The following is a 15,758-nucleotide window of genomic DNA, read 5'->3' on the forward strand; positions in this document are numbered from 1 at the left end:
TTCAGATGTAAGATCTGTGAGATCGATAAGGTAGATGAGAAGTTTCCGAAGTTGTTAATCAGCCACTGGACGCTGTCTTTCGACACACACGCCGACTCTGCAACAGGAAACATACGCATTACACCTGGACACACTTCATATGCATAACAACAAAGCATTTCAACACACATAAAACCTATGCTTTTACAAGTGTAGTGCAGACAGGGTGTGTGGAATCAAAGCAGCTTAAAAATATAGCTAAAATAAAATACCAGTTAACAATAACAGTTATGTTCCCTGACTAAAGGTGCTGAAGAGGTACCCTTGAGGGTTCCACACATTAGTAACACATTTTTAGAGAGTGTTTCTAGATGCTAAATTTACATTGGCTTTATCTGAAACTGGAGGCAGCTGTTCTCAATGCCCTGCTGCCTCGAAGGCCAGTGCCACAGAAGTCAGGCAGTGTTGTGATGAAGGTATCTGCAACCGTTTGAAAGGCAATCTGAAGCATCATGACATTGCCAAGATACCAATAATCCACTTCATTACTTCATATTGTTCACCAAAACCAGGCAAACGTTGTCTCTGCAAGAAGTATGCTGAGGCCTTTACCGCCTCAGTGCTGATCCACAGGTTTATGGGATATGTAGACAGTAGAAATGCCTATTAGTCCATCTCTTTCTATTGTTAAGGACATTTTTTCTCCTTCTCCTGAAAAGTTACCATTCTGTAAATACAAGGCTTTTGTCTGGCAGCAACTATCTATTATTATTCTTGGTAAATAGTTCAAATTCTCCAATTTAATAATGGAAACGAGTCTTTAAAAATGGCAGATTCAAACTATCCAAAGTCTTTGCTGTCTTTCATGTATTACCAGAAGATATATGCTTTTCAAGGTTTCTGCAGAGTCTACTAGGAGTTCAAACCTAATATTTAGCACTAAACACCCTCTGTAGAACCTATAACCTCCTGGTTCCTGTTCTGAGATCAGCAGCATCTGAATGAAGCTCTATAGAACCTATAACCTTCTGGTTTCTGTGTATTTCAGATTCTGAACATAAGTTCTGAGGTCAGTACCATCTGAATGAAGCTCTATAGAACCTATAACCTTCTGTTTTCTGTGTGTTTCAGATTCTAAACATCAGTTCTGAGGTCAGCACCATCTGAATGAAGCTCTATAGAACCTATAACCTTCTGTTTTCTGTGTGTTTCAGATTCTTAACATCAGTTCTGCGGTCAGTACCATCTAAATGAAGCTGTATAGAACCTATAATCATCTGGTTTCTGTGCATGGCTTTTCAACATCACTTTTGTAATAACAATAGACTGAACGAAGCTTGGGTGAACATGTAGCTGTCTGGTTTCACTGTGTCTTTAGTCTGTGTGTCATGCCTCAGTCTGAATCGGACTCAATGTCCCACAATGCTTCAGGAGATCACATGACTATGGACAATCACACGCTTCACTACCAGGGTTCACAGTCTCCTGATTATTAACCCAACACACCTGTGCATGATGACCTAGTTAGTATATAGGCCCGGGCTTCAGTGCGAAGTATTGTTTCTCCCAGAGCATACTGAGCGTTTATTTTGTTGTTCTGAATTCTGTGTATTGACCGTATCTTTGTTATTTTGACTTCGCCTTTTGATCTTCCCATTTTTGTACCTACACCAGCTGGTTTTGTGTATTTGAACTTGGACCTTTTTTAGATTGTTTTTTGACCACGTTTTTGTCTTCCCCTTGGATTTTGGTTGCCTGTGCTTTTTGGTATTTGACCCTCTCCTGTTTTTGACCCTGATACTCGATCTCGGGTAATAAATCTTGTTTGTCTTCTTAGCCGCGTTCTAGGTCTCAGGTGGGCATAGGGAACAGGTGTGATCACATCTGTAGTACAGCTCTCACACTCTCTCATACTGATCACTGAAAGACACTGGAACTGTCTCTTAGTGGTCTACTCACTTTTGTTGCGGGTGGTTTAGACATTAATGGCTGTATATTGAGTTATTTTTAAGGAAGAATAAATTTACACTGTTATATAAGCTGCACACAGATGACTTTTCATTGTGTCAAAGTGTCATTTTGTCAGTGTTGTCCCATGAAAAGATCAACTCAAATATCTGCAGAAATGTGAGGGGTGTACTCACTTTTGTGATGCATTGTATGAGGTCAGTACAGTCTGAATGGAGCTCTGTAGAACCTACAACCTTATGGTTTCAGTGTGTTTTAGTTTCTGAACATCAGTCCTGAGATCAGTACTGAACAGAATGTGTCCAGAATAAGAGCTTCAGTTTGATTGCCTGGGCTTTGAGTGAGAGGTGAGGCCCGATTTGGTTGAAGATCCATTAGGTTGTTTCTTTTACCTCCGGGGTTCTCTTAAAAGTCTTTGTCAGTGTTGAAGTATAAAGACATCTAAATTTTTTCATGTCTTGTTTATTGTCCAGTTTTCACATCCATAAAGAACCACTGAGAAGCAGAGCTTGAGCAGGTCTAGTTTTTGTTTGTGGAGGCAATTTGTATCTGAAGACCTTGTCAAGCTAAATTATTACCAGAAGATAGATGCTCTGATAGGTTATATAGTGACAGACACTATATAATATGTAATACTGTAGTTGGATTAACCAGCAGGCTGGCTAGCTTTTGTGCTCCGGGTCACAGGAAAGGTTTCCTCCTGATGACTCTTCCATGTGGATCATCATGTTTGTGTTGCTCAGTAGGATGGTCCACCACTCCTGTATCAGCTAAACCTACATGCAGATCCTTTACTGTCATGTGGGGGTTTTGCTTTGCCTTTCTGGCCAGCATATGAGCTGTTCTATCCGAGAGTTTTCTTGGTCTTCCTAATGTTGTCTTGACTTCCACAGTTCCCCTTGAATGAATGAAATTTCAGAAAGTGGAAATTGCAAGTTGGATGTTTGTTGATGCTTGTTTATAGCTTTCTCCTGCGTTGTAGGCATCAATTAGCATAATTATTTGCTTCTCAGCCAGCTGCTCAGAAGGTCTGAAGGGCCTGAGCATTTATTACCTTGGGGTATTATCATTAGCTGGCAGTTCCTAATAACCTAACCAGCCGTAATGAGTCAATTAAAGCCTAACGAGTGGATGAAGTTATGAGACTTTACAACCGGAAGTGTCCACACTTTTGCACGTAGCACAATTACAATCTTTACTTTTTTCAATCTTTAAGTTAATCAAATATAAAGTGCCTGTGCATTAACAGTTGAATAGAAACAGCTCTGAAAGGCTGTACTTAACAAAATATGTATCTGTATAAGCAGCAGTGATCATTTCTTCCATGAACAATTCCAAAGCTAGGATATTTAACTGTTGTTAGTTTTAACAGATACTTGGCTTAATATGGTAGCTAGCCAGCTAGTTAATGCACTTAAAGTAATGCACATGACATAAACCCTGCATATACATATCAATGCACATTATTTTGGTAATACATTAAAGACAACAATCTAAAAAAAGAAGTAAACCATCATGGCTAGAGCACAAGATAGGTCATATGTCTGAATCTGGTCGTTTCTGTAGATTAAATTTTCTATTAATAAATTGACAAATGTGAATGTTAAAATGTGTTTAAGGTGTTTTTTGGGATGAGGCTTTTTTACTGGAATATATTATATATATAATGATTTTATATATATATATATATATATATATATATATATATATATATATATATATATATATATATATTAAATCATAAAATGATGCTTTAAAAATTAAATATCAAATCTAACCCAACGGTCACCCCTAGTAGTGTTTTTGGTTTTTGGGAATGTTAGACTTATTATGCTAATATTACAGGGTTGGTGGTGGTGTGTATGGAGTACCTGCTCTTTCTCTTGAGAGGAAACTCCATATGAAGTCATTCATCACCATCGACGACTGGGACAGATTCAAGCTGGAGAAATTATCGCTGAAAACCTGGACACTGAAAGAGCAACAGAAAGCAAAACATTATCCTGCAAACCTGTGCCAGTGGAGCATCAGCTAGCTGGAATGTAACTATGGAGCTCTCAGCCTACCATCGGTGCCACTATACCATCTCAGCTAGCACAGGATGCTAATGCTAACTTAGCTAGCACATGCTAGACTTTTCCATGCTCAGATTTGAGGCTTTATTCTCGAAACTGAAGTCAGTGAAGCTTCAATTAGCCAGAATCCAACAAATCATTTCTCTTCAATTTTCTTTATTCTGTTGAATTAGTTCAAACTGCACTTCTACAGTAAAGAGTTCAGATTTTAGACATTTACAGTGGATCTGTTCTGATCTATTTAAACCTGAGACATTAATAGAGACAGTAAATTAAACATATATACACTCCTCATTTATAGGGTGCTTTCTATTGGCAGAACCCTATTTACTAATTTACATTTGTGAAAAAACACATAGCTTTTTAAAAAGAAAATTAAAGAACTTTGAGTTTCTTAAACTGAAGTTGAAAGATTTTATCATGAGAAATTTTAAGTAAAAAATGTTGTCCCATGATTTCATGTCACTAACGAAACAACGCGTTTTTGTCTGTGGGCGGAGTCTGTCTGTAGCCACGCCCCTGTATCTTAAAGCAGGAAGTGAGGCTGCCTCCCTGTCCCTGCCACATTGTGAGCAGTTAGATCCTGTTGTTTTGAAGTAAATGTGTCCCAAAGTCTGAAAGTCAGTGTGGAACATTAAGAATCAACTCATTAGACAGTACTGACACAGTTACCACTGAAACAGACAGTGCTGACACAGTTACCACTGAAACAGACAGTACTGACACAGTTACCACTGAAACAGGCAGTACTGACACAGTTACCACTGAAACAGACAGTACTGACACAGTTACCACTGAAACAGACAGTACTGACACAGTTACCACTGAAACAGACACTACTGACACAGTTACCACTGAAACAGACAGTGCTGACACAGTTACCACTGAAACAGGCAGTACTGACACAGTTACCACTGAAACAGACAGTACTGACACAGTTACCACTGAAACAGACAGTGCTGACACAGTTACCACTGAAACAGGCAGTACTGACACAGTTACCACTGAAACAGACAGTGCTGACACAGTTACCACTGAAACAGACAGTGCTGACACAGTTACCACTGAAACAGGCAGTACTGACACAGTTACCACTGAAACAGACAGTGCTGACACAGTTACCACTGAAACAGGCAGTACTGACACAGTTACCACTGAAACAGACAGTACTGACACAGTTACCACTGAAACAGACAGTACTGACACAGTTACCACTGAAACAGACACTACTGACACAGTTACCACTGAAACAGACAGTACTGAAACAGACAGTACTGACACAGTTACCACTGAAACAGACAGTACTGAAACAGACAGTACTGACACAGTTACCACTGAAACAGACAGTGCTGACACAGTTACCACTGAAACAGGCAGTACTGACACAGTTACCACTGAAACAGACAGTGCTGACACAGTTACCACTGAAACAGGCAGTACTGACACAGTTACCACTGAAACAGACAGTACTGACACAGTTACCACTGAAACAGACAGTGCTGACACAGTTACCACTGAAACAGGCAGTACTGACACAGTTACCACTGAAACAGACAGTACTGACACAGTTACCACTGAAACAGACAGTGCTGACACAGTTACCACTGAAACAGGCAGTACTGACACAGTTACCACTGAAACAGACAGTGCTGACACAGTTACCACTGAAACAGGCAGTACTGACACAGTTACCACTGAAACAGACAGTACTGACACAGTTACCACTGAAACAGACAGTGCTGACACAGTTACCACTGAAACAGGCAGTACTGACACAGTTACCACTGAAACAGACAGTACTGACACAGTTACCACTGAAACAGGCAGTACTGACACAGTTACCACTGAAACAGACAGTGCTGACACAGTTACCACTGAAACAGGCAGTACTGACACAGTTACCACTGAAACAGACAGTGCTGACACAGTTACCACTGAAACAGGCAGTACTGACACAGTTACCACTGAAACAGACAGTACTGACACAGTTACCACTGAAACAGACAGTGCTGACACAGTTACTACTGAAACAGGCAGTACTGACACAGTTACCACTGAAACAGACAGTACTGACACAGTTACCACTGAAACAGACAGTACTGACACAGTTACCACTGAAACAGACAGTACTGACACATTTAGTAAAGTTTGAGTGGTTATGATTGCTTTGGTAGATACAGAATATTCAGTCATTAGTTTTAATAAAATGATCATGATTAAGGTTTAGAGTCACTCAGAGCAAAAGGATGTAAGTCTGCGATCAGTTAAAAGTCTTAAAAGTGTTTCAGCTCTGACTCTGAACCAGTTCAGTAAAGTAATATTAAGTCAGTCCTCTAGTTCTCTTAGCTAATATTATTTAGGAAGCTGAGAGAACCAGAAGACTAGTTCACTGTAATGATGGAAAACACCTCAGTTTGGTTTTTTTTAATTATGTAAAGTGTGTGGGCGTGGCTTTAGGACTGATGTCCAGCAATCTGTACTGTGGTGCGTGGAGCTGTTAGCCTGCTAACTAGCTAGTGCTGGCCCAACAACTGGCGCCACTCCACAGCAGTGTTTAACATTTAGCGATAATGGTTGCTGGGTTGATGGATATACATTTCCCAGTTTATTATCCGGTTAATTTTAGTCTATATAATTGTCTCATTCGGGGAAATTCCAAAAATTGCATGTGAAACCAGTGTGTGGCGAGTTCTTACATGGTCTGGAAGGTCTGGCAGGATAGGTTCCTGCTGCTCATGCAGCTGAGGAATGTAGCAGAGGCAGAGGGCAGCACTGTGCGGAGAAGTCCACCAAACCACAGACTAATGAAGCTGTTGTTCACTAGCTCATCTGCCGTGAATCTGTCCAATCGCAGCTCCAGAACGGCATCCAGGAAATTAGAGGCTTGTGCCGTGGAGTACCACGTTGCCTGGATAAGAACGTCACATCATCAGATCTACAGGGTACTGGAGATTCTGTCATTACTGCACTCTGCATCTTTTTACTGATATTCTCAATATATTATCATTTTCTTTAATGCACTGTACATTTTATAATTAGGCTGACTTTACAAAGTGAAATGTCTTTTAAACCTACATGACACTACACTGCACCAATGTACAAGGCTATTATTATTATTATTATTATTATTATACTGTACATCCTTGATGTCAAGACAAAAAAATGTCTCCACTCTCCAAAATGAGCTTTACAGGAGAAAGAAACAAAACGTAACCAATCTTATTTCTTAAAGGAATTTTGGGGGCGTTTCTATTTGTCCGTTCATTGTGGAATTTTAACATATTAAAACAGGAAATTTCATGATCTTTAAAAGAAATGTACAAAAATGGAGATGCTTGTTTTTGTACAGACAGTGACCATATATATTGTTCCCGCACTGGTATTGTGTATCTTGTATTTATGTTATTATTATTATTATACTGTGTATTACTATTATTATCACACATACAGTGTGTTCTGTTTATTATAACCGATACACTTATTATATTATTATTATTACTCTTTGTGGAAATTTTATAGATATAGTGTATGCAAATTCTTTACTTTGTACATTGTTATACAAAGTAATACTGTTTTCTGTATGTGTGTATGTGTATATATATATATATATATATATATATATATATATATATATATATATATATATATATATATATACACATACATACATACACACACACACACACTATATTGCCAAAAGTATTCGGTCGCCTGGCTTCACACACATATGAACTTGAGTGACATCCCATTCTTAATCCATAGGGTTTAATATGATGTCGGCCCACCCTTTGCAGCTATAACAGCTTCAACTCTTCTGGGAAGGCTTTCCACAAGGGTTAGGAGTGTGTTTATGGGAATTTCTGACCGGTCTCCGCTCTAATTCATCCCTAAGGTGTTCTATGGGGTTGAGTGAAGACTTTTGGAAATTAGTGTGTGTGTGTGTGTGTGTGTGTGTGTGTGGCACTAATGGAGCATTCTCACTTGGCTGGATAGCTTGTGCAGGGCTGAGTCCAACTGGTTCGACACTCTGGTCAGGAACAGTTTCCATGCCTCCACTGTGTTGAAGGAACTGTCATTCTTCAAGGTCTTCTCCAAGATGCAAACCAACTCATCAGAACTGATGTTCAGAGACTACAAATACACAGAAACCAGAAGGTTATATGTTCTGCAGAGCTTCACTCAGACTCTATTGATCTCATGACAGATGTTCAGAAACAAACACACTGAAACCAGGAGGTTACTTGATCTACAGAGCTTCATTCAGACTGTGCTGATCTCAGAACAGGAACCAGGAGTTTATAGGGTTGACAGAGTGTGTCCCTGTGGCTTAGTGCCCAACATTAGGTTTGAACTCTTAGTAGACTCTGTATTGTTAACAGGTACTGATGATTACCGTTGCACAAGCATATTGTGAGATGGGGAGGTCACATGGCACTGTCAGGGTTCCATTGCCAACATACTGCTGCATGATGATGCTGTAACCATAGCAACATGGACAGAACACTCAGACTGGAGCATAATATACTCATTCCTGATCAGTTAAAGCAATAGTACAATGATTCAATAGATAAGACATTCAGTGAGACGTGCTGTTATGCTTTCTGAAGTTTGCTTGTTAAGCACCAGAGCTACGAGGCTAATATAGCTTTTGTAGCTCCAGGGCTAAAACTAATGGAGCTAACTTTAGACTCGACTGGTCGACTTGTAAGAGGGGAGAAACTGTGGGACTCAATGTATTGGAGATACGGTTATCAGTGTGCTCTGTGTTGTTATTGATGTTCTCAAGATATTACTTTCTCTAACGCACTGTACAATTTAGAATTAGGCTGAATTAGGCTTTACAAGGCGAGATGTCTGTGCAACTTTAGTTATAAACTTATATGAAACTAAACAGCGCATAAGCTGCACAATGTAAAGCGTCTGCAACGCACTTGAAACTCGCCCGCAACAGTTGCTCATGAAACAATGATAATGCTTCACATGATAAAATCGTTGTTTTCAACAAAGTAGAAAAGAGTGATGCTGTTCTCGTCACCTACATCCAGATACATACATCCAGTATACAGATACATACAGATTTCTTTCCTGCTCTATTAAAACTACTGTTTTAAGGTCTCACGGTCAGTAAAGAAATCGGTCAGTTATACCTCTGAATTCCCTGGCACACCGCCGTCACTGAAACACACACAGAGCATTCCCAAAGTTAGAAGTGACACAGGAGAGTGGAATCCTATTGAAAACTGAAATGAAGTAGCTGAGTAAGACCCACCATTGAATGGAGAGGCTGGACACTGAAATAAAAGGAAGTAGAGTTAAAGGTAATTATTTAGTTTCAGTATGTAATTGAGGTAAAGTCACAGGTTTCAGTCATAAAAATGAACTGTTATGACTGAAAATGCAGCCACAGTATTATCCTGTCTTACATGCAGGCAGAGTCGAAGTTCAACTGATGGAAAATTTTCAACCAGAATTGACTTGATTTTTAATTACGGAATTTAACAGCATCTGAAAAGGTGAGTAATTTTAGATCTGAAATTGATCTTTTAAACCTGTAATTTTAGACTGGGTGAGGGGAAATTTAGAATTCAAAAATGAATAGAGTTGATCTGACTGGGTGATGGGAAAATTTAGAATTCAAAATTGAATAGAGTTGATCTGACAGGGTGAGGGGAAATTTAGAATTCAAAAATGAATAGAGTTGATCTGACTGGGTGATGGGAAAATTTAGAATTCAAAATTGAATAGAGTTGATCTGACATGGTGAGGGGAAATTTAGAATTCAAAATTGAATAGAGTTGATTTGACAGGGTGAGGGGAAATTTAGAATTCAAAAATGAATAGAGTTGATCTGACTGGGTGATGGGAAAATTTAGAATTCAAAAATGAATAGACTTGATCTGACTGGGTGATGGGAAATTTAGAATTTAAAAATGAATAGAGTTGATCTGACTGGGTGATGGAAAAATTTAGAATTCAAAATTGAATAGAGTTGATCTGACTGGGTGATGGGAAAATTTAGAATTCAAAATTGAATAGAGTTGATCTGCCTGGGTGAGGGGAAAATTTAGAATTCAAAATTGAATAGAGTTGATCTGACTGGATGATGGGAAAATTTAGAATTCAAAATTGAATAGAGTTGATCTGACTGGGTGAGGGGAAATTTGAACTTTTCGAATGAATAGAGTTGATCTGAGCGGGTTTTAGTGAAGTAGATGAAATTTCTACATCCGAAATGACTATTAACTCTATATAGTCATTTAATATTCATTCATTTTGCACAAATTCCCAAATTTTCAAATTGTGTTTTGAATATAACTTTTATTAGCTGTGATTTTCCAAAAATGACAGACGTCCCTTGTGAATGAGATCCACTCCAGCAGTGACTATAAAATCCAGGCCATATTACCGGTATAATATGGGTAGTTTGAAAGTATTTCTAGTTTGAGTGATGAGCAACAGCTGTAAGTTAACTAAATATTATATTGTGAGCACATGTTGCTGCCATGTTCTAATGTATGTAGATCAGTATCCACTGATTTTTCTGATGGTCTATAGGACTTACCTGATTATTGACTGGGAACAGAGGGCATCCTGTGAACATACACATTAACAGAGATAACGTTAGAGAAATGTGTGATTACTATAGTGTGAATATGAACTGTCTCTGATAGCGTTTACAGAATGTTACACACCTGCCGGTGCTTTGGGCGTGAGGTCATACACGCCCGCCCAGATCACCGGTTCCAGCTCACCAGGTGATGATGCCAGTATGTCCTCCAGCCTTGAAAAGCTGATCGATTACAGCAAAAGAACCGATTGTTAACGATGTCACACAGTAAAGTACTGACGACCATAATCCACCAAAAATGAACACTTAGGTCAAATTAAATTGAATTACACTTAAATTTATGAACTTACATTTTTTGGTAAATCGCACAGCTCAATTTAGGCATCTGAAAAACAAAACACAATACATGTTTAAAATATGACATATTTATATGTATATTTATGCATTTTTGGAAAAGAGTCTATATATATAAAATCACCCCTCCCCCCACTATGTATAAATTACAAGTTCATCATATAAACAGCAGTATGAAATGTGACTGGGGTGCCCAAACTTTTCCATCATTCATTAATGTTTTTCATTGCAAAGCATAAAAGTGGAACAGAGACTTTGGAACAGCAAAATGGAGCTCAGCCTGTTCCATTCAGTCCACATTATTAGGGCTAACACACCAGCTAAGAGCTAATATGTTAGCCGTGAGGTAACATGCCAGCCATGATCCAGTGTTATACTGCCGTATGAATCAATGCTAAACGCAGTAACACTTTATATTTCTACTCTTCTATCAAAGACAGATAAAATATAGGTACCTTCCCAGCCAGGACGGACAGCTCCTGCAGAACGTCAGGAAGTCTGTATTGCCACGATGGCTGAAGCAGGAAGTCAAACACTCTGTTGATGATGGTGAGCTTATCTGGAAGTCCCGTAAGATCCTCCACCATCAGCTCTGCTGTTTGGAGTGGAGTCAGATACGGCAGAACCAGCAGCTACAGAGAGAAACAGCACTTAAGGTTTTTACTGTTGTTAATGATGCCCTTTAATTCGAGGAACACATCTGGGAGGTTTACTACAATCCAGTTCTTTCTTTTATTAAATCCTTATTAGACTCGAAATGGCTTATTCACTGTGCATTAAGCTTTACTCATTGTGACCTGCCTATGTTGGACTTGGAGGTCTGTTTTGTGAAAATCAGGCTGGGGCAAGAGGTTTCAGCCTTCTGATTGGTCAGGGAACACATATGGAAGCGTTACCCAAGATTAAGACTGTCCAGTTCACAGAGAAAGAGAGAAATATGATGAAATGTATGGGTCATTTTTCGGATTTTGGGGAGGTTTTCATAAGACAGAATTTGCACATACATTTTGGGCCCAGAGGAACAAGATGAACTTAATTAGAAAGAAAACTCAGATTTAGGTTCTTTGCGTCTTTAAGTAATGAATTACAGAAATGTTGACATTCTCTAGAACAGGAATAAAACATCGGCAATTATAAATTAATAAGATGTGAATTTATGTCCTTAGTTACGATAGTTATATATATATATTGCTGTTGTCGGAACAAAACCTTGTATCTGCATTTTTGTCGGTTTTCAGTTTTTGCCACAATTTTAAAATACATATTGGCCTTTACATTGTGTGTAAATTTAATGAAGGATGGGACTGAAATAAATGGCCAAAAATGACTTGGAACAAATTTTGGCTCTATAGACTTACATTAAAAGTAAACCCGGATGTTTCCCTTCTCCTGCAAAGTCACCATTTCGGAGATACAAGGTTTTGTCCTGACAGCAGCGATTTCTAGAAATTGTCTGTTTATTCTTTAATATTTCCATACAACAACCAAACATGTTGTTGGAAACCAGTTTTTCTGGTTAACCATCACAACAGCAGCCTCAGTTGAGATGTTTCGGCAGTGTCTCACTGGAGCTGTGGATTTTAGCTTCATGCACTTTTTATGTGGTTTCCCCAAAACATACAGCTGCTCTTGGTTGTAAATAGTTAGTATCTACTAAGCTCAATGTTAAAATTAGGTGTGGGAGAACCCGTTATGATTCAGTAATGTGTAAATATGAACTTGGTAAACACTTACATGACAACTAGCCTAGCATTTGAACTTACATATGGCTGGGGCAACCGACCTGTTGTTTGGTTTGATTTCTCTGACCTATTTTTTTCAATTATTATTGTTGTTTTCATTGCTTTATGTTACTCCACCATATTCTTGCTGCAGGTATGTTTGTGTGATTACTTTTTATTACTATATATATATATATATATATATATATATATATATGGTAAAAAAATATAATCACTGTTCACAGGGCAAAACTTTGCATCCCCATTTTTTGCCGTTTTTTCATTTTTTGACATAATTTGAAAATACATGTGGCCCCTTACATTATTTTATGATGAATGGACAAAAAGAAGCGGCCCAAAATGACTTGGAAAAAAATCTGGTTCCATTGATTTAAATGGAAAACATTTGAGACGTTAAAAAACATTAAAACATTTTGTAAAGCGGTTTGGGCTGCATTTCATTTTAATGATGAAGGATATTATATGAATTATTATAACTTTTACTATTATTATTATTATTATTATTATGTATTAGTGAGGTTCCAGACTGAATGTGGGAGGCAGCTGCAGAAAACGCACCGGGTTGAAGTTCCTGTTGATGTTCATCAGCTGTTTCAGAGAGACGAGCTGAGAAAACAGCCCAAAGTTACTCAACAACCACTCAGTGCTGTTGTAAGAAATGCAGCCGCCTGCAGAGAAATACAGAACAAATCACATGATTACAGTTCCACACCATAGATTTCACCATCAGACACTCATGCATACTAATACATTTCACACATTAATATCCATATCTGAAAGGTTAGTTGTTGGTCTGTTTGTTCTCAGAGCACAAATATGAAGACATTGTTCAGATCAGATCAAATCAAATGGCTAAAAAAGTTCATTTTTATCACTTAATCTGGCTTTAAACAGCAGAACATTCAAACCCAGATTGACTGATAAAAATATCATATTGCTTTGAATGCTTATCCAAGTTAAAAATCCAAGGCAGATAATTGTGCATGTTTCTTCAGAAAAGCACAATCATCTGCCAACACAGCGAGACTGAAAGAGGAAAGTGATGAAGTAATCCTGAAGTTTCCTGAAAGAGGAAAGTGATGAAGTAAGATATGAAGTAGTGCAGATATAAGATGCCTTCACGTGGGAGGATATCATTTTTAGCCGTGTGGGGAGTGATTTTAGTCACCTGTGGAGTTGCTGGTCAGGATCGGTTCGATAAAATACTTCAGCACCAGTTCTGTTGCCGCTTTATCCATCGCAGAGAACTCACCGTCGAACACGGCCAGGCTGTAAACAACAACAAAAACCATAAACAGCAAAACAACAACAAAGAAAACAGTTTACAAGCAACCACTAATATTTAGCTATGGTTTGTCTGACTGTATTTTGTGGATTACTGTTTTTCTATTGAAGCTGCTGGGGAGAAGATAGACTTTTCCATACTCACTGAAAAAGGTTCTACAAGGGTTCTTTAGGAAGGAACATGGTTGTAGTAGTGGAGAATGTGTTGCATATTCTCTATTACTACAGGAGGGATGCTAAACTGTTTCAGAGTGCTGCCGTGTCTGTGTGTCCTTCTGGTTCCCTCCTGTTAGTTAAGCTGTCATAGTCAGATCTGCCGGAGTCGTTAGCCACACTCTGGGAATGTTCACATTCCCCGTTTTATGTACAAACAGACAGAATAAAACTAATTCCCTCTCCTTGCCTTTTTCCTGAGTAAATGACTGCCTACCTGTCCAGCTGGACACTGATGGACGACTGTCCTGCTGTCCTGCTACCCACTTCAGACCAGCTGCCCACGCCCCAGTTACCTCCACCTGCCCTGGACTAGCTGCCCAGAAAACTACCCTGATGTTCTCATGGACTCCCAGCTATTCCTACTACTAATACTACTGCTATTAATATTAGTAGTATAATAACTCTGTATGTAGTCTGACCAGAGGAGGACGGGTCCCCCCTGGTGAGCCTTGGTTCCTCCCAAGGTTTCTTCCTCAGCTCTGAGGGAGGTTCTCCTTGCCACTGGCACCCCTGACTTGCTCACCTGGGGTTTTTATATTCATGTTAAAACTTTTTTTTTTTTGGAATTCTGTGAAGCTGCTTTGTGACAACATCTGTTGTAAAAAGCTCTACAAATAAATTTGACTGACTTGACTTGCATATGGTTCTATATAGCACCAAAAAGGGTTCTTCTGTTGTTACAACTTGACATCATAACAACAGCACTAAATACACTACAGGAAGTGTAGGGGGCGATATAGCCAAGCCTGGAATAGACCAGACTAGCTCATCAATCCAGTAATAGTGCATTACAGAGGTAATCCTTATTTGCACTCACATGCTCTGGTAGGACTGGCAGGTGAGATTGTTGCTGCTGAGGCAGTAGAGGAAGATTCCAGATACTGAAGGTAAGAAAGGTGCGAGGTGGTCCTTCAGCCAGGTAGAGACAACTTCCCCGCTGGCCCACTGATCTGGAGTAAACTGGCCCAGTTGAAGCTCAGCAAGAACCTCCAGAACCACTGGAACATTCGGTCCATTAACAGAGACAGTCTGCAGGAGAGGAACACGAGGAATTTCAGCACAGTATGGACAACATCTCACACTTCTTACATAACATTCTGGTGGAACCTCAGAGCAGCTCCAGACTAACATGAGCACTGAAAGCTGTTTACCTGTTTTAATATACTTAATATTTATATGAGACATTATTAGTATTACTTTAGAATCATGAGGAAAAATGGAAGTTAATGTAATAAGATTTTTTCCCCAAAGTAATTGAATAAAAGTAATTAGACGGTTTCTGTTGCTTTTTCTTTACCACAATATTTAACACAATGCAAAGACTAGCACAAGCTTTAAATTATGCTACAAAGTCACAATATAGATAGATACGTGTGTATGTATGTACACACACACACACACACACACACACACACACACACACACACACACACACACACGTACCATATATACCATAACATTCTGGACAATGGTACACTTCCAAGCTTATGGGAACAGTTTGGGGAAGACAGTAGATCTACAGCAGCACATCTGGCAGGTAATTACTTTCAGTTTAAGAGTCCTTAGAACTTA

General features: G+C 38.9%; 1 protein-coding gene across 1 annotated transcript in view; it reads right to left on the reverse strand.

Annotated features, from left to right (window-relative positions):
* Window positions 1-15,758, reverse strand: part of mslnb (mesothelin b) — a 137,272-nt gene that overhangs the window by 64,710 nt on the left and 56,804 nt on the right. The window contains exons 47-60 of the mRNA XM_037543174.1: window positions 15,004-15,215; window positions 13,855-13,955; window positions 13,245-13,354; window positions 11,400-11,576; window positions 10,941-10,975; window positions 10,715-10,812; window positions 10,585-10,613; window positions 9,292-9,313; window positions 9,170-9,197; window positions 8,416-8,497; window positions 8,004-8,153; window positions 6,719-6,930; window positions 3,819-3,919; window positions 1-97 (exon numbers count right to left, since the gene is read on the reverse strand). The exon at window positions 1-97 is cut by the window's left edge and continues 16 nt beyond it. Of these exons, the coding sequence (XP_037399071.1) occupies window positions 1-97; window positions 3,819-3,919; window positions 6,719-6,930; window positions 8,004-8,153; window positions 8,416-8,497; window positions 9,170-9,197; window positions 9,292-9,313; window positions 10,585-10,613; window positions 10,715-10,812; window positions 10,941-10,975; window positions 11,400-11,576; window positions 13,245-13,354; window positions 13,855-13,955; window positions 15,004-15,215 (1,454 nt within the window). The remainder of the gene's footprint in view (window positions 98-3,818; window positions 3,920-6,718; window positions 6,931-8,003; window positions 8,154-8,415; window positions 8,498-9,169; window positions 9,198-9,291; window positions 9,314-10,584; window positions 10,614-10,714; window positions 10,813-10,940; window positions 10,976-11,399; window positions 11,577-13,244; window positions 13,355-13,854; window positions 13,956-15,003; window positions 15,216-15,758) is intronic.

The sequence above is a fragment of the Pygocentrus nattereri genome, chromosome 12, assembly GCF_015220715.1.
Source record: "Pygocentrus nattereri isolate fPygNat1 chromosome 12, fPygNat1.pri, whole genome shotgun sequence".
In the NCBI taxonomy this organism is placed as follows: domain Eukaryota; kingdom Metazoa; phylum Chordata; class Actinopteri; order Characiformes; family Serrasalmidae; genus Pygocentrus; species Pygocentrus nattereri.